This window comes from Rhinolophus ferrumequinum, chromosome 24 (genome assembly GCF_004115265.2).
Source record: "Rhinolophus ferrumequinum isolate MPI-CBG mRhiFer1 chromosome 24, mRhiFer1_v1.p, whole genome shotgun sequence".
NCBI lineage: Eukaryota > Metazoa > Chordata > Mammalia > Chiroptera > Rhinolophidae > Rhinolophus > Rhinolophus ferrumequinum.
The window spans coordinates 35,751,251-35,769,233 of NC_046307.1; the positions used below are offsets into that span (position 1 = coordinate 35,751,251).

At 51.9% G+C, this 17,983-nt stretch overlaps 1 protein-coding gene across 1 annotated transcript in view; it reads right to left on the bottom strand.

The window, feature by feature from the left end:
• The window catches only part of SLIT3 (slit guidance ligand 3), a 555,128-nt gene that overhangs the window by 84,922 nt on the left and 452,223 nt on the right, over positions 1-17,983 (bottom strand). The window contains exons 12-14 of the mRNA XM_033096396.1: positions 15,159-15,230; positions 3,749-3,892; positions 2,406-2,569 (exon numbers count right to left, since the gene is read on the bottom strand). Coding sequence (XP_032952287.1) covers positions 2,406-2,569; positions 3,749-3,892; positions 15,159-15,230 — 380 coding nt within the window. The remainder of the gene's footprint in view (positions 1-2,405; positions 2,570-3,748; positions 3,893-15,158; positions 15,231-17,983) is intronic.

A 17,983-nucleotide genomic window follows, 5' to 3' on the forward strand; every position in this document is an offset into this window, starting at 1 on the left:
AAAGCAAAACAGAGTTATTATCTGTCAAATCCGGTACGTGTCACCTGCCCCTCCTCTTTTCTTCTGGGGCTTCCTGGAAACAGAGCCTTAGACCTATGGCTTCTGTCCCCCACAAGGGCAAGGCTGGTCTGGGCCCTGGAGTCTCTGAAAGCCAAGGCCTGTGGAGCTCAACAGTAGCTCTCTCTGCCTCTCTCTCTGCCGCTACAGAGGGTAAAAACATGCAGAATGCTGTATGTCAGGCTTATCACAGCTCTCACGTTCTCTACCTTTATAGGAATAATCTTTCTGCTTAGTATCGATGTAATACAAAAGCTATGTTAGAGAGGGTCAGTCCAAGAACCCTGCCCCTTCTCCCTGTTTGTTTCTTTTTCACATTTCCCAGCATTCTGACCCCACAGAGGAAAAGCAGCCAGGACCCCTCCAATGCAAGGGTAGGCAGCTAGGGGCGGGGCCAGAGTTAGAACTAGGCTCCCCTGTACTGTTTCCTCCGTCTACTTGCTATTTGCTCTTCTCCTGCTTAGTTTTCTCTGTTACTCCCCCACCCCCTCCAATTCCAGCCTATAGTCAATCCTAGACAACTGCCAAGATTGTGTCCCTGGGAGACGCCAGCCCTCACACCCTGGGCTGATTCTCCCCCTCCCACACACACTCCCCCAGAGCCCTGGCATCAATCTGGAGCCCAAATCACGACAGGACTCCCATGAGAACGAGGGTCGGGATTGGCAGATGGCATCCTGCCTTCCTCTGCCTCTTATCGCTCCTCTTCCTGGGCTTAACTGCTTGTCAGAGCTAATGAACACAGCCCTGGCCAGACAGGGGTAGGGACAGAGGGACTAGAGGTGTAAGTCACAGGGAAGGCCCCTGGGAAGGAGTGGTTGTGCCTCGGGTGACAGCTCTGAGCTGGGAGAGGATTTTCCTCCCAGAGATGCTGCCAGCTCCAGGAAGGAACTTTAGGCAAGAATTCAGGGGTGGGGTGGGGGTGGGGTGGGGCCATAAGACAGGGAGAGAAAGTCATTCAAGCAGCTGGGCCTCCCTCTCCTTCTCTCCTAGATGCTGCACATCGTCCGGGAGTGAGGCAGACCTGGGGTCTGGCCCTGCCTCCACCACTGCTGGCTGTGACCTTGGGGTGCCCCTTCACCTCTGAGCCCTCGGCTCCCTGCGCTACAGAATGGGGACCTGTCCTGCTGATCTCACAGGACTTTCGGAAGAACCAAATCAAAGCAGAAGTACTCAGCACAGGAGAGACACTGCCCTCCAAAGTGACATTGTTATTCTGGGAGCAACGTCTCATAGTGCCACAAATTCCCTCCATTATCCCCAAGCCCTCTCCAGGTGTTTGCTTCTGTTGGAAAAAAAAAAAAAGTAGCTAAAGTTTACCATCCTGGAGACCTGGGCTACAAAATCTGACTTTAGAGAACAAGAACCACTTGCAAGAAGCAGAAGCCAGCCTGCTGCTCCTCTCCCGGCGACCAGTGCCCATGCTGGCATTCTCCCCAGCAAAACTCACTCACACAAGGCGCTCTGGGGCCGGGGGAGAAGAAAGGTTCTTGCTGACACACAGATTGTGAGGGTTGGCTCCAGCCCGTCTCAGCACATCATGCTATCAATCTCTCACCACTGAGAGCACAATGCAGCTTGGTGATTTTTTTTCCAGTAGCAAATGACACAAATGATAGTCATTTTTAACTGCCTGTTCACCTAGCTATTGGGTCAAGGAGAGCTACTTCTCTTTCCAAGATGAGCTGAGAATTCCTCTGCCATTCACCCTCCTGCCCCCGTGTCTTTCCGGGGTACAGTGGGAAGGAAGGTTTGTAGAGAGAGTTTGGGAACCGGAGAGCAAGGTTTTGCTATCTTCCCAAGCACAACCCTTTGCTGTTCTCTCCATAATCGAAATGTACCCGTCTGCGGTGGGGGCGGGGCTGGCGAAAATGTCTGTGAAAACCTTTAAAACCCTGTGGTCTAAGGACGGTACTAAGGTGGTCTTAGAGGGGATGATAGGCCCCCAAGATCACACGCTGCCTGCAGTCTGGCCTGGGGTACATTTCTCTATCTGCCACTTGGGGAGCATGCTTTAGAAACTAAAACAAAAAGAGAAAAAGAAAATACAGAAAGGCTGCCCCCAACCTCGTTGACCGAGCCCTGGAGCTAGACTCTCGCCTGGGTTCTAGCTCCCCTGAAACAGCGCATCACCCCACCCCATGCTTTTATTGTGTGTGTATTTTATTTTAAATCCATAAGGTAATTGGTTTTCTGCAGGACTAACTGAATTTCCCCAATTTAATTTGCAGAGATGCTCCCCAGGAGCCATTACAGCACTCGCCGTCCTCCAGATTGGATTACTGGGCCTCTCTGGGGCTACTGTGCTCTGAGTCGGAAAGTGGGGCCCAGCCCCGTAACCTGATTACCTGAGCAGCGGAACTTCTTGCTCTTGACCTGGCTGATGCGTTTGTTGGCCAGCCGGCGAGGGCTGCTGCAGCGGGCCCCGCTGGTCTCGATGGGGTTGTCCTGGAGGTAGTCGGCCAGCCACTTCAAGTGGCAGTCACACACAAATGGGTTTTGGGCTAAGTGGCTGCGAGACGGAGGGGAGTTCATCAGGAGTGACCGTGGTGCCTGCCCCTCCCCCACCCCGCGTGGTGCTGGGAAGTCCTAGGGGCACGGGGGGAGGGGGAGGGGGCCTGAGGCCTGCTATCTGCAAAAGACAGTCACAGGTGTGGCTGCCATCGGTCTGGGACTCAGCCTCCCCCTACTTGGGGTAGGACCCACGAGCGATCGCCTCGACGCGCACCCGCGCCGATTCTGAAGGGCAGAGCACGCTGCAGGCCTAGGGTTTACCCAGAGAGCAGACTGCATTTTACTTCTCCCAGCTCAGTAACACCAGGCGCCCAAAGCAGCTGGCATGGCGACTGGCACAGGGCAGGCATTCCATATATAGTAGCGGGGACTGCTATTATCCTCAGCATCCTGACAGCAGCACCGTGGGGCTCGCTTCCCCGGGCTCAGTCAGGAAACTCTGCAAAGCGCAGCACACAATGCTTTGCACGTGGCAGGGGGTCAGCATGCAGCAGCTGTTCTTACTCTTTATTGGTTCCTGTCTCTGGCTATGAGGCTAGTGAGAGCCAGATGACTCAGCGAGGCTCCCGAAGCCCCTGGGCTCATGGTCAGGCCATGGGCCGGGGCTAGGGTCTCAGCCTGGGGCTGCAGCCATCAGAAACACGTGCTGAGGTCTGCAGTCAGTGGTCATCTATCTGACTGAACTATTTATAAACGTCGGCAGCGCTCGGGAGGGAGGTGGGATACTCCCAGAGTACCCGCACTGGAGGCTTGGTTTTGCAGGGTGTTGGTAGGCAGGAATGGGTGACGAGCAGAGACGGAGCCTGCTCAGAATACAGTGGCTGCAGAGGTTAAGAGAGCAGCTGAGCAGCACCTCTGCCTGGATTCATGTCCTGCTTCTTACTGGCTGTGCCACTGTGAGTAAGTTACTTAACCTCTCTGTGCCTTGGTTTTCTCACATAGCCCTGGGGGGTCTTAACAGCACCTACGTCATCGGGTTGTTATGAGGCTTAAGGTTTGCACAGAGGGAAGGTCCTGAGCATGGTACTGAGCCCAGCGTGAGTGCTCAGCACAGCATGATGCGACCCTTTCATTCTTACGAAGGCTCTAGAAAGCCTCCTGGGCCTGCTCACTCTGCCCTCATTTTGGGGGTTCTCTGTGCCTGGGCATGCGCTAGCACTTGAGGCAGCATACTCACAGCGTCTGGATGGCCTGCAGGGGGGCGAAGAGCCCCTTGCTGATGGTCTGCAGCTTGTTGTCATACAGGGAGAGCAGGTTGAGGTTCTGCAGGTCCTGGAACGTGTTCACCCGTAAGCAGTTGATCTTGTTGGCGTTGAGGAGGCTGCAAGCAGGAGAGAGGCCGTGACTCACTAACCCTGGTCAGGACCCAGGGCCACAGGCCCTAGAGCTCCCCGGGCGCCCCCCAGCCTGGGTCTCCTGCTGCTGAGCAGACGAAGAGAGGGACATGCATTCCTGTGGCCCCAGAAACTCAGAACACGCCTGGGCACCTGCATGCCTGGTTCCCACGGACGCTGTGCCACACACTACCCTCACCTGGAGCCTTCCCTCCAGCCCGCTCCCCTACCTCCAGGAAGACCGGAAATGGTACCCCGTGTGCTTCACTCTCAGCTTGAGAAACAGAGTCCAGGAATCAAAAACCAAACGAAAACAAAACTCATTTGCCTCAATTGTTTTCAAGCTTTAGTTGACAAAGGGCAATTTTGATTCAGAAAAGTCCTTAGAGTTGTTTTGCATCACCTACCCTCCTGGAAATCTGATGAAAGTTATAGGTCATCCTCCCAGAAAAAATACCTCCATGGGTAGGCATGCATGTATGCATATACTTAGTCTCCCTCTCTCTGTCAAAACACACACACACACACACACACACACACACACACACACACACACACACGGCCCTGTGTGATCTGACCTCGGCCCCTTTAGCCTCCCGTCCAGCCACCCCACTCAATACCAGTCAATTCCTAAAATACACCACGTGCGTTTTGGCCCGGCCCTTTGAATACTCTCTTTGAATAGCTTGAGTACTCTTGAATACCTACCTCTTTCATAGGTGGTTCCTTCTCCTCCGCTATCTCAGCTCAAATGTCACCCCCTCAGAGAGGCCTGCCCTGACCACCAGACCCCCCCAGTATTGTCTCTCATAGCCCCATTATTTTCTTCATAGCGTTTCTCTCCATTTGTGACGATAGGATATTTGTTTTTCTCATCGTTTGCTTCCTAGGCAAGACTGAAAGCTCTACGTTGGCACAAATGACATCTATTTTCTTCCTCCCTTTATTCTTAGTGCTTAGCACAAACATTTATTAAGAAACATACCCAAATCCTTATGCAACTTCTGGGGGTGACACTCCTCCAAGGTGGCACTGATGCCCCCAGGGTCAGCCTTCCTATCTGCGAGGGACAGTCGGCTGTGGTTTTAATTTTTCAGACTCCTCCCCCATCATTAAAAAGCATCACAGGAAAGTGCCTTTTTGTGAAACTCTGGTCTAGCACAGATGATGCCGAGAGGGTTATAGGAGAGTTTTCTAGAATGGCGCTGGAAAGTCAAGCAAATTTGGGTCCTCTTAGTACCCACATTTCCTTTATGATTCTAGACTGACTAGTTGTGCCCTGAAAACTAGCTTAAAATCATTTCTTACTCGCTTCTGAATGGAAGTAGGGGAGAGGGAACTAAACTACCAGCTGATGTGTTGAATTTTAAAAGTTTCTATATTTTTGAGGCTGGCTCAGAGCTTTCAGTGACCCGTGAGGTCTGTAACAGGCAGGCTTGTCTCCGGGGGCTCTTGATTCCAAGGTCCGGGGGGACTTTGGTGGTAAGGGTTGGGCTGCCCATGGGAGCTCCATCAGCCGTGCCACCTGTCCTTGCTGCAGCGCTGTGTGCAGGCGGGCAGCTGTGGCAGTGACAAGTGGAAGAAGGACGGCCTGTTTAATCTGGCTAATAACAGGCATGGTCCCAAGGGTTCACACAGATGTCCTCCTGCCTCGCAATGGAAGAAAGCGCATGCGGCTAGAACACGTCTCATGTTTTGCAAAGTGCCTTTCCGAAAGCCTGTCCTTCTCACCATAACCTGCGGAGAAGGGCAGAGCCAGCCTCACAAGCTACAGGTGAGGAAACTGAGGCTGAGAGTTCGGCGAGTTTCCAGGGAGCCTGCTGGAAGCAGTTACGATAATTCAGGTCTCTAGAGGGTTCAGTTCCTTCCCGACGGATGCCTTCTCTACCCCACCCACGTGTCTATGCCCTTTGTAGCATTTCTCCCAAGAACTTCCTGTCCTTGGCATACTACGTTTTCGTCAAGGCCACTCCATTTTGGACATTCCGGGAGAGATGCTATGGAGCAGAGAATCAGGAAGAAAAGCTACAAAAGCCCAACAGGGAGAAGCGCCAAAGAGTCAGGAATGAATGGGACACACACACACACACACACACACACACACACACACACACACACTTCTATTTTCTCCTGAAAACAATTTCAGAAGGTCTCGCCACTCTTGGCCCGCTAGAGGCAGCTGTAGAGTGGCTGTCCCCTTTAGGCAGGACGTATGTGCTCTGTTTGCCACTGTCCTCGCTGCCCCCTCTTGTCTGCCCCCATGCTATCTACCTCGCCTGAGGAGGCCTTTAGAGCTGAGACCCCAGTACAGAGTCATAAGCCCACTGCAGGACTTGGCTCTGGGGAGAGCTGGACCTTGGCCAGGATGGGAGAGAGGAGTGGCCTGCCTTGAAAGGGTGTCCAAACGGCATGCCACCCAGGCGACCGTTCATCCTCAGAACTGCCAAGCCGTCTTTTTCTGATCCAGATGCTTTCACGTCCCTACTGCTTCTAGATCTCTCAGCACGGGATGGTATCGCAAAGATGTAAGGCATCACGACCACCCAGGCTGGCCGGATTACTGGGTGAACACAGCATGAAGTGCAGCTGGCATGGGGCAGGAGCATAAGAAAACACAAAGGGAGGAGTCGCAGGTCACCTACTCTCTCCCAGGATGCTCGGCTCCCTAAGGCAAGGTGCGGAGGTGCCGGAGGAGATAATGTTAAGCTGCTTATCCCGATTTAGATGCCGAGGGCAGCCTCGCTGATCCCCAGCACCGGCAGGATCTAACGGCCTGGCCTCTGTCGTCTCCCTTTGGGAGGAAGGGTGGCAGCTACACCACTCAGCCTGGCTCCCGTGGATGGATCTCTGAGCTAATTAGGCCATGGACAAGAGTTGGACGTGAATTAAAAAACAAAAACAAAAACACCCTATGCTGGAGCAAATGGAGAGGAGACAATCTTTTGAAGCAGGGTTCAGCAGCTCTCCCAGAAGTCCTGAGCACAGGCCTCTCCCTCTTTCTTGACCTGTCCTGGTTGAGCCTGCAGGAGCAGTGGTGTAACCGCTATGTGACATGATAATAACGTGGCGGCACCATCTATGAGACCACAGCTGTGTGTGCAGACTGTGTGTCGTGCAGGGCGGCCTGCGGGGTCTCAGCTCCCGCTCCCCACATAAGAACGCAGGACACGGTGAGGCCAAAAAGGAACACCCAGGGAGCCATAGATGGGGGAGTCATCCTGCTATATTCTCACTGGCGGCACTATAGTCTCACTGGAGGCTGGATCCACACTGTCCGCAACCCTCACTGCTCTGCTTGCAGACTCAGCCACCATCTTCTTGCCAGCCCCCATTTTCTGCTAGCCTAGTCACAGCAGTTATATTAGTGGCCAATGGCTCACTGGTTACGGCTGACAGCCAACTGGCCACAGCTGATGGCCATCCAATCACAGTTGATGGCCATTTACTACCTGAGCCAGCACCTTTCCACGTGCGGCCGAGAGCCTGGAAACCGCACTCCTGGCTCTGTCCCAACACTGTGCCAAGCATTTTCCAAAGCACTTTCCACGCAGTCTTTTCTTTCATCTTCAGGGCAGCCGTACAATCGTCCTCATTTTGCTGATGAGGAAACTGAAGGTCAGAGGGGTGATGGACATGGTGCAGGTCACCCAGCAGGAAGTGAAGCTCCAGCCTGTCTGACTCCAAAGCTCATCTCTTCTCCACGACATAACATCCATATTCTCATTCCCTTGCCTGATGGAAGGTGTCTCTGTCTCTGGGGAGTGGCTATTTTTGCTAGCTTTGGAATGCACCTGGGCACGCTTCCGGTGGATGGAGGTCTGGTTGGGTCTAGAAGACTGCTTGCGTCTTGGTTGTGTGGTGGCATTGGAAGCCCTGCCAACTCTTAGGAGGACTTGGCACCAAGCTGGCAGAGATGGGCTTCTCACCAAACTGCCATTGGCCCAAAGTGGCAGGCTCCTCACTGAGCGGCTTGCACCTGTGCAAAGCAGGGTTTCAACCTTCAGGGGTCATTGACTAAATGATGACTTGGATGCTTGGCTCTGCGCTCCCCTCATGTAAAACGGGGTGCTCCAGCTCACCTCATTTAAGAGGCTGCCTGGCATGCAAACTCAAAACTTGGTCGCCCCCAACTAGGTGTCAGCTTGATCTACTTATTGTTGGATTGAGTCCAGGGGTTGGGATCGTATCGCGTTCATAAATATTTCCCCCAAAGCATACCTTTTGGGACCACCTGTTCCCAGACCCACCTCTCAAAGGAACCTCGGAGTCATATAGACCAAAAGGGGGAGGGGGCTGAGATGACCAGGCCAGGTGCACATGACCAGGCTGAGCCCACATAACCTAACGGGTAACATGTTAGGTCATACCTAACAGGTAGGAAGCACTACCTGTAGCCAGGTACTCGCCAAGCACCTTACAAATATTAGCTTTTGAAGTTCCCCACACCCTGTGAAGTGTTATCCCCGTCAGACAGAGGACACCTCTGGGACTCAGGAAGCCTATGTATCTTTGACCGAAGTTGCACGATTATTAAGTGGTAGGTTGAGATTTGGATCCATGCTATCTTTGTCCAAAGACTCCCCTCCCCCCCATAACGTCACCCTGCTGCGCAGCCCCGCCCTAAGGGACCACAGGAATCACCTAGTGCTTATGGGACGAGGTGGCACTACTTCTTGTAGCCACTCTCATTAACTTAGCAATGACTCTACAATAAAACAAACCCCCAAAAGCCATGTTCCCGTCACAGGAAATTGAGGAGAGCGGCACATCTGAGAGTGGGAGTCCACGCACATCACCTTCTAAATTTATTTCCACGTGTTAGCTGTATGAGCCACCCCTGCCTCCACTTCTTGGAGCACTTTCGGCGTCCACATATGTTCCATGTCAAGAGGTATTAGCACTCAGCTCATTGACTAACCAACATAACGAAGCTGCTGAGAGATAATCCTTTCCAGGAGCTGTTGCCTCCAGGAAACGCAAGGCAGGAAACAAGCCACTGAGAACCCCAGAGCTAGAGCTTGAGGGGAGAAGTGAAATACCCCAAGTCTCGGCTAAGGAGGGCTCTTGGGACTCATCCTGCTGCTGGGGGACTGAGCCTGGCTGGGCCACAAACGTCTCAGGGCTCTTAGCACTTGTAGCAGCCTGCAGCTTCATTCATTCCAGGTCCAGGTAAAAGGGCGGACGGACCACAGGAGGGAGACGAGGTCCACCCTGATCCGTGAAAAGGACCCACCACACCCAGTCTCTCTAAAGAGACCAATGGGCAGAAGACCACTGAGGCCCCGTTTTTAGCTACTAGCTTGGCCACATCTCAGTGACAATTCCCCTGGGGTTCACAGGCCTTTGCTGCAAGTCTTGGCACACACTAACATCTGGAGTCAGGTTTAAGGATAAACTGCATTAAAATCACCTTGGCAACTCCAGCGGTTCACGTGTTGATTCGGTGGCCCAGAGCTATCATTCTGGTGGTATTTATATTCTCCACACCTGCCTGCGGGTCTGTGGAAGACAGCGGTCTTCACCCCCCTACTGATAGTTTTTGGCACCTCCAGTTTGTCTGGAAATGCTAAAAGCACATTCCAAACTCCGCAGGACAAGGTCTTCTCAGGAAGCTGGTGCCAGCGAAGAGTGTAGCTGCCCCTTCCTGGGCAATAAGTGAAGCCCGTCCAGGAAAGACCCTGAGATGGAATGACGGGCCCAGGCTCCTGCCAAGGGGGCGTCATGGAGCCTCCTCTTCCTGACGCAGGGCTGGGGAGTCACTTTCTGTTGCATAAACACTCACATGCCAGCACACAGGAGGGGAAAGATGGTACCAGCAACCACGTGGCATAACTCTTTCTCTGGCTCCTTCCACAGGAGGCTAAGTTTTAAAGAACGGGTGAAAAGACTCTTAGTTATTAAAAGAAGCTTCCCCACGTATCCCTGGCAGTACTTAGCACTCTCATGCACTGGCATAAACTGTTAGAGAGAATACCAATTAGGGGAGCTGTTTTGGACCCGATGAAGCTGCAGGATAGACTCAAACCTCCCTCATTAAAAATCTTTAAAAAAAAAAAATTCTCTAGAATGAACTCTCTGCCATCCTGAATTTCCTTATCCATTAACTGTAGTAAGAACCACTCTCCAGCCTTAGAACTAACATGCTCTCATCCTTCCCCTATAAAATATGGGGGATTTGTTTTGATCTCTAGCAAAGCCAGACATAGAGGGAAACCTGGTGATCCTTGGTGCCGTGAGGTCAGGGAATTGTAACCCTGCCCAGAATCTTCTCTGCATGTGGGAATGAGGGTTCTGGGCTACGTTATGTTACGCTGAACATTCCCTAGAGGACACAGGAGGAGCCCTCCTAGTCCCAACGGGGGGCAAGGTGACTTCACTTCTCTTCTGATAATGACTGACTGCCGGTCACGGGTTGTGGGTTGCCATGGTGACTCCTGATGCAAGGGCAACTGCACAACATACGGCAATGCCACCGGGTGGCCTGTCTGAAAAACAGGGCCTCCTTCAATCCCACAGACAGGGGGGCCCTAGGAACAGGGTGAAAGCGACTGGGTTTTCCTAAGGCAAGCGGCAGGAAGCTGAGATTCTGAGACCAGATAGGGGAGCCGTCACCTGCTACCAGGAGATCAAGAGGCCTCCCCTGCTGTGATTTGGCTTGCCCCCTCCATTTCTCAACAGCTGGTAGCATGGCCACTTGCCTATCTGATTGCCACCTGGTTACTAATAAGTCCTTTAAGAGGGGGTCAGCCATTCACTCAATGACCAAGAACGGGAGGATTCCAGAACTTAAGTCTCCCCAAGGGCTTTCCTTAGGAAGCTCTGGGTACACAAGAAAGGGAAGAACTCTCTCCAGAATGTATCACCAAGTAAGTCTGCTTCCGCTGCTGGGGAGAGTTCTCATCATCTCACCTCAATCCTGTTTTTAAAAACAAGGAGCTTCTTGTTTGCTGCTGTCCAGGGTTCAGGGCAAGTGCTCATGGGGGGAATGGCAGTGAGCCAGAGAAGTTCCGTGGAGACTGAGGCATAACAAGAAGAGCTGACTGACAGTCACTTCTTGTTCCGTGTCACACAAAAGCAGGTCAGCAGAGCTGCCCGTGACTGGGCCTGAAGCAGAAGTCTCTGGCACGTACTCCGGAATCGGACTGCGTGGGTTCCAACGCTTAGTCAAGTCCATGCTGAGAGGCAATGGCCAAGTTACTTAACTCTTCAGTGCCTCAGTTTCCCCACCTGTAAAATGGGCCTTTCAAAAATACCTTCCTTAGCATTGCTGGAAAGGTGAGATGAGATGGTGCATATGAAATTACTTAGCACAGGCTCTGGAGCATATTAGGTATTCATAAACGTTAGCCGCTGTTATTAGCAGCAGTAGTAATACTAGTGAAACAGCTGGCGAGGGAAAGTGAGCTGTAAGGAGTGATGTTTTGCCGCTGCCCTGTAATTGGCACATTGCTTGGCAAACTCCAAGATCCTCAAATGGTCTTGTCTGCCTTCCAAGAAAATCAAACAACAGGTGCCTGGGCTGCGTTAACTTACTCCAGCCCCAAGACAGTCTGCTTGATCTCAGATCTCCTGGAGCGAGTTTCATATTGACCACGGCCAGCACTTACACGAGAGCTGCCACCTCAAATGACTGCCTGCCCCACCTGAATGACTTTCCTATACATGCCAGGCAATCAGCGAGCACTGCACGAATGCTCTGTTTCCCTAGGGAAGCTGTCACAGTGCAGCCTGCAGCTGCCCATCAGAGGAGGAAGTGATGGCTCTAGAGACACGCTGACCACTTTTCTCGCCTGGGGGAGAACTGACCTCTGAGCTACAAGGCAAAGGGTGTGGGGGCACTCCGGCTGGCTGCACACCCAGGATCACCATTTCCACAGATGGCCCAGAGCCCAGGAGCCCTGGAGCCTGGGGAGGCAGAGGACCGGAGGGGAGCAAACCCTAAATTTCCAGTGCGGAAGGGATGGATGGGGCTTGGGAGAAGAGGGCAGGTCACTTTTCTGGTCCCCCAGCTGCTGCCGTCCCTGGAGGTGGGAGCATGTGCCAGTGCATGTCCTGCCCTAACCTTGGACTCTGAGATGCCTCCAGGTCTCAGCAGTTTCGGAGGGAGTCTCTAAACACACTTCCTGTTCAGATGGGCACCTGACGCGCTTCCCAGCAGCCTGTGTAAGAAGGGAAGCTGACACACTATCTTGCATCTCCCAGATAGAATAAGGGTTGTTACTAATTACTAACGAATGTGTGTTCATACCATGAATGTCTGCAGGAACAATCTATTTAGGATTGGATATAGGGAGACATACTAGCTATTTTCAAACATTTGGAGACTATGAGAATAGCCTTTTCCGAATTTCCCAGAGGCCTTTACTGAAGTTTAGTATAGGAAAGAGCTTCCTAACCTTCTAACTAGTATGCGGTGAGGACAGAAACCACCACCAAATGACCACAGAGGATTTGTCAGAGTGCAGGAGAGGGGCTTCTGTGCCAGCAGGTGGGAGGCTGTGCTGAGAGAGCTGAAGCTCCTTTGACTCAAAGACTGTGGAACTTAAACTAAAGGAAGTGACTTGTGAGGGCGACACCCAGAGGACGGTGTAGGGGGTCGTTCCCAGGACTACTGAAGTTTGTCCATGTGACCCATTTGCTGCAGCCTCTGAGAAACTCTGAAGGCTGAGATATTCTGCTATCAGTACTGGCCATTGGTCAAACGAACATGCCAAGAAAAAGACCCAGGGGAGCTGGGTACATACCAGGTTGGGCAAGTTTGGTGGGATGGTTAAAAAGTTTGGAGAAATGAGGAAAGGGGGGTGGGGAGTGGGGAATGGCCGGACAACCGACTACAATGTACAATGTATCCATTTTATTACTGGCAGCATCATGACAAGTGCCAGAAAGGAAATATGAAGGATCACTGCGTGTGACAGAGCTGACGTGGCTTTGTGATGCGCCAATAATTTGAGACGGAGAGGGAAGAAAAAACACAAACCTCTCACAAAAAGCCTTCGAGTCAAAGGAGAGGAAATTATCCAGACTACCCGGGTTGTCTAATCAGAGCCTTCTTATCAGAGTGTCTCTAGTGTAACAAGGAGACAGCCAACCTACAGCAGGCTGAACGCTAAATTAGATCTGATCAGGACCTGCTTTCCAGTTGCTCAGCAGCAGGTCAAAAGCCAATGAGGGCTACACTCGCTGCTTCTTTCTGGAAACTGAGCCTGCCTGAGTTGTGGCAACTCTTGGTCTCGAGAGGGGAGGACGCTTTGTCTTTACTCCCAGCTACTCAATTCCATCTGCGTAGAATGGTGACATTAAACGAGAGTTGTCTCCCCGGCCCATGCAAATTCCTGTTACTTCTGTTAACTTGCGACTGCTGTCAGCTTGGAGTTGGGAGACGTTTCCTTATTTAAGAAACATGCGTTTATTGAATGTGCTACGTGCCATGCACGGAGCTACGTACTTTGAGGCACGCTGTGTTTCTCCTTCACATGTGTTTCTCCTTCAAGGGCATTCTCCTCTCCACACCAAACACACAGATTATGAAAGGATATTCATCCCAGCCCAGTGGAATACAGCACCGCAAATCCTCAAGGCTAATGCTATTGTTACTCTTCCTTCAAGGGATTGATAGCTACAGTTAACTAGCCTTATGGTGGCAGTTATAACTTACGGTTTCTTTGCTACAAGCAAAGAACGCCATCTGTGCAACCCCAGCTCTTGGGGTGTCATTCTAGCAAACAGCCTTCAAGGCCCACTCAGGGTGGGGACCTCTGGACAGGAATTTGCCCGCACGGAGACACACAGAGTGGGTCCACATGGAGGCACGGGTGGGGGAGATGCAGGGAAAAGATACAGACTTTTCTTTCTCTTGATCTCAGCTTCATTGACAGAGGCCTGCCTGCTGCCTGGAAACAAGCTGGGCACTCGCTGCACTGGGCATGATTCACATTATTCTATTGTCTGGGGAGGATCTGTCCAGGATGAGCCGTAAGGACATAGGGAGGGAGGACAGACCTGAGACGGGAAAGGCTGGAAGGAAAGTCTCACTGCCTCTTTCTTGAAGAATCTTGGGCGCCACCATGTCAGATGTGTCACCTGTTTTCCTCTCTCCACCCCTGCTCCTGGCCTCTCACCCATCTGGAGACCCAGCTTGCCCACCTCGTCTGCAAGCTCATACTGGAGCTCCAGGTAACCGCACACGGGGGCAGGGAGGCCTCCGGTCCCTTCCTCACAGCCTGTGCCTTGGAGCTACACACACACACACACACACACACACACACACACACACACACACACACACACCCTGGACTCAGATGCACACCTCTGTGCACACACATCCCGTGCTGTTCGGCGCGCGGGGGGGGGGCTCTCTGAGCCACAGAACCACGTGGTTCCACTCCCGTTTCGATCCCTGTTTTGCTGCGTGTCTGAGGGCAAGTCATTTAGCTCTGAGACTTGGTACGTTCCATTGCTCACAGGATACTTACGATCGATTCCCAATACCAACAGGAACCGTGATGCAGACATGGAGCCGACGTGGACGTGGACATGCACAGACGTACACTCCCATATCCACAGTCCACGCGTGTGATGCTACAGCTACCCCCTCACAAACCAGAGATAATTCGCCCCCATCATAAAATCTTAAGCTACAGGATGAGCTAAATTCCTTTCCTTGCCTCTCCACATCAGAGTCCAATTATCTTCTTCAAACATTTAAGCTCAAATGACCAGAATGAAATAAATGCAAATAAATAATCCTGGAGCTTAAAATTCAAGGCCACAAATCTTCCTTTAAATTAAATAAACGCTTCCCACCCAGCCATCTCTTACCCAGATAGAGTCATATCAGTGACGGATTACGCTTGTCCCTAATTATTTCCTCACCCACCCCCACCCTTCCTCAGAATCACACGTCGATCAGTATCTCTGCTTTGCCGTTAGTATTGGCCCTTGGTGCGTGGATGTTTCAGTTTGCTATATTCCTAGCACACGCTTGTAGCCCAGCTAGTAACCTGGGCAGGCTCCTAGCTCTATCATTTAGGTTTGTTCGCACTGATCTTGGCCTCCCTGTGCCAACTCTCTGGCTCTCCTTCCACCGTAAGGAGGTGATGGACGTGAGGAGCAGACAGTTCGGAACTTTTTTTTTTCCTTTTGGTGCACATAAAGTCCAAAGAAGAACTCTACAGAGCATGGCTGAAGGTTGGCAAGAAAGAACCTACAGACAGTCCCAGAGACACAAACAGTGACAAAGTGCCTACTCACAGCAGCTGTAGGGACACGAGCCCATCAAACAGCCCCTTGGCAATCTCGGTGATCTTGTTCCCATAGAGCACCCTGGAAAGGAATGGAGAAGACAGCGGTCACCATGGCTGTGAGGCCACTGGGACCCCCTCATGTAGGAGGCCGTCACCTGGGCCAGCTCCAAGGAGGCGGACTCTCAGTGTGCCCTTCTGGCTCCACCTCAGCCCTTCTCCCCCAGTGAGACAGGAGGCAAGTGCCACCAGGGGCTGGAGGGGGGCAGGCTGCCGGGAGGAGAGGAGAAATGGGCTCCATCCTGTTTCACTCCTGGGCAGCCCAGATCCATAAATAATCCACAATAGGAAGAAGCAGTCCCTCTGTGGTGTCTCCCTGAGCCGCTCATGACTCACACCCCAGAAATAAATAAGATGTGTGGGAAGCTGACTGGCCCTGTGTCTCCTTGTCTTCCGTGGGTATTGATCAGGCTGAGCCCAGCCTATAGGATGTTTCCTTCTCATATCCCATTGCACCCTAGGAATTCCTGAGCTGAGTCCCTTCATCATTCACCTAGACAGGGCTTTGGATATCTGGGGGCCCGTCCAGATGGCTCAGGGACTGTTGAGTCCAGGAATGGCTCTCAGGAAAAAAGGAGGCACAAGGAGCTGTTACCTCAAAGGGATGGCGGCGTCTATACTCCAGCCCCTTTTCCTATTCTCTGCACTCCAGGAAACAAGGAACTCGGACTTCTCTCATCCCCCTCTGTCAGCCTGCAGTGTCCCTCACCCTGGGTCTCCTATTTGTGGGCTGGTCTCTGGTGACTTGTGAAGCTTGGGGAAGAAGCCTGCTGCATCTGCCTGTCCAGCCTGGCGCCCATGGTTCCGGCCGGTCTCCAGCATGACAGTGAGGACACTCTGGCCCCTTTGCTCTCACCCATGGCACAGGCTTTGCTGTCTCTTGGGTCCAGTCTCTCTGAGATGGAGGGAACTTAGCTAAAGACAGTGTTTCTTCTTCTTTTTATAAATTTCCTCTTGGGCCCTGAAGCACACTGAATGAAATGCAATATTCAATCCTCACTAAGGGTCTTTGCGGAGGCAAAATGGTAGGACCAGGAGATGGTAAGTGGGAGCGATTAAACAAACTCCCCATTTTCCAGACGCCACCAGGAGTGAACAGTGAGCGTCTCTCTCAGCCTGTGGGTATGTTTCATTAATGTTTCAACAAATTAATGACTAAATAAATGTCAGCATGATGGCTCAGGCTCACATTTCTAATTCATATTAATGTGCCACCGCTCACTGTGCCACATGTCGTAATGTCACAGTCTGCTCCTCTCTGCAGATGTCCCAACTTCTCTACAGTAGAAGCTGGAGGGGCCCGCGGGGCCAGGGGTCCTTGCATCACCCATCACACATCTGCGTGGGACGTCTCAGAGCCGAGTGGGTCAAAACCACTCTCCAACAGGCTGACAGGGGTGTCTGGGTGTAGACCCCGCTGGCTCTCCCCCAGGATCTCTCCTTGACTTCCTTCTTCACATCTTTCAGGTTTGAGCTCAAGCACCTCTTCCTTGGGAAGTCTCTCTCTGGAATATTCTGGTTAGTGTTTTTCACTACCTGTCACCTAGTGTTATTTCTTTCTCACTTTTCATTATATCCTGTTATGTTACTTACATGTTCGTTTAGTTTAGACTTTTTTTTGTACCTCCCCTCCCAACCCCCCTGAATACAGGCTCCACGTGACATTATGTGGCTTGTTCATGGCTGAGTCCCTAGAGCTGAGGACAGAACAGGGCTTCGCAGTCAGAACTGGCAGAAGAGTGAATGCACAGACGTGGGGTACAGGCTTTCCTGCCCTTTGCCTCGGCTGCTCTTGAGTTTGGATTGAGTGTGTTTGTGTTCAAAGCTCCATGAGACCAAGGGTCTTGTCTGTCCACTTCACTGCCACAGTCTCATTCCCTGTACTACTACTCTGCATGCAGTAGGCGTCTAGTGAATGGATGAATGCATACTTTGGCAGTGAGGAGCATTTCACTTATTAAACGGCGCCCCGATATATTTCAGAAGTGGCTAGTGGCATGTCCTTTTCATGGTTGGCAGCCATATTTTGAATTTCTTTTCCTGCAAGACCAGAAGCATCTCACTGTCTTCAGGCTGTCCCCAAAGGCCAGCAGAGGGAAACCAGACAAGGGGAACAGGACGGTGGGGGCAGGGATAGGGTCCTGGTGGCAGACGGCTGCTCTCCCTTCTCCTCTGTGATCTTCAGCAAAATAAGCAGACACTAATCTCACACACAATCCTGTCTTTGATATCCCAGCCAGATGTTCTACCCGATAAATGAACTAATTTACTCTGCCAGCAGCAGGCAACAGCTGAATCAAGAGACTTCCCTGTTCTCTGCCCGTTCCCAGAGGGATGGGGCCAGGTGGGGGAAAACCGTATATCAGATTACCTGCCCACTCATTAATTAAGCAAACAGGTTGCATAGAGGGGCAAAGCATGGACAGCTTGACTCTGAGCATCCCCGGTCTTGCCCAGGTGGGCAGGTCACCAAATGATATCTTTGTTGTATCTTATGGACACTTTTCACATTATCTCAAGAGACAGCATAGCCTAAGGATTGTGGGTTCTGGAGTCAGACTGCCTGGGTCCAAATCCCTCCTTTCTCACTTGTTACAGTGGACTTTGGATAAGTTACATTGATTTATCCACCAAGATTTTTTTTTCACACAATAACTTTGTGCCAGGTACTGTTGGAGGTGCCAGAGGCTCAGCCAGGATGAAAACAGATAACCCCAGTCTGTGTGGAGTTATTCTAAATGAGAGAGGAGGACAAATTCTATATTCCAGGTCGTT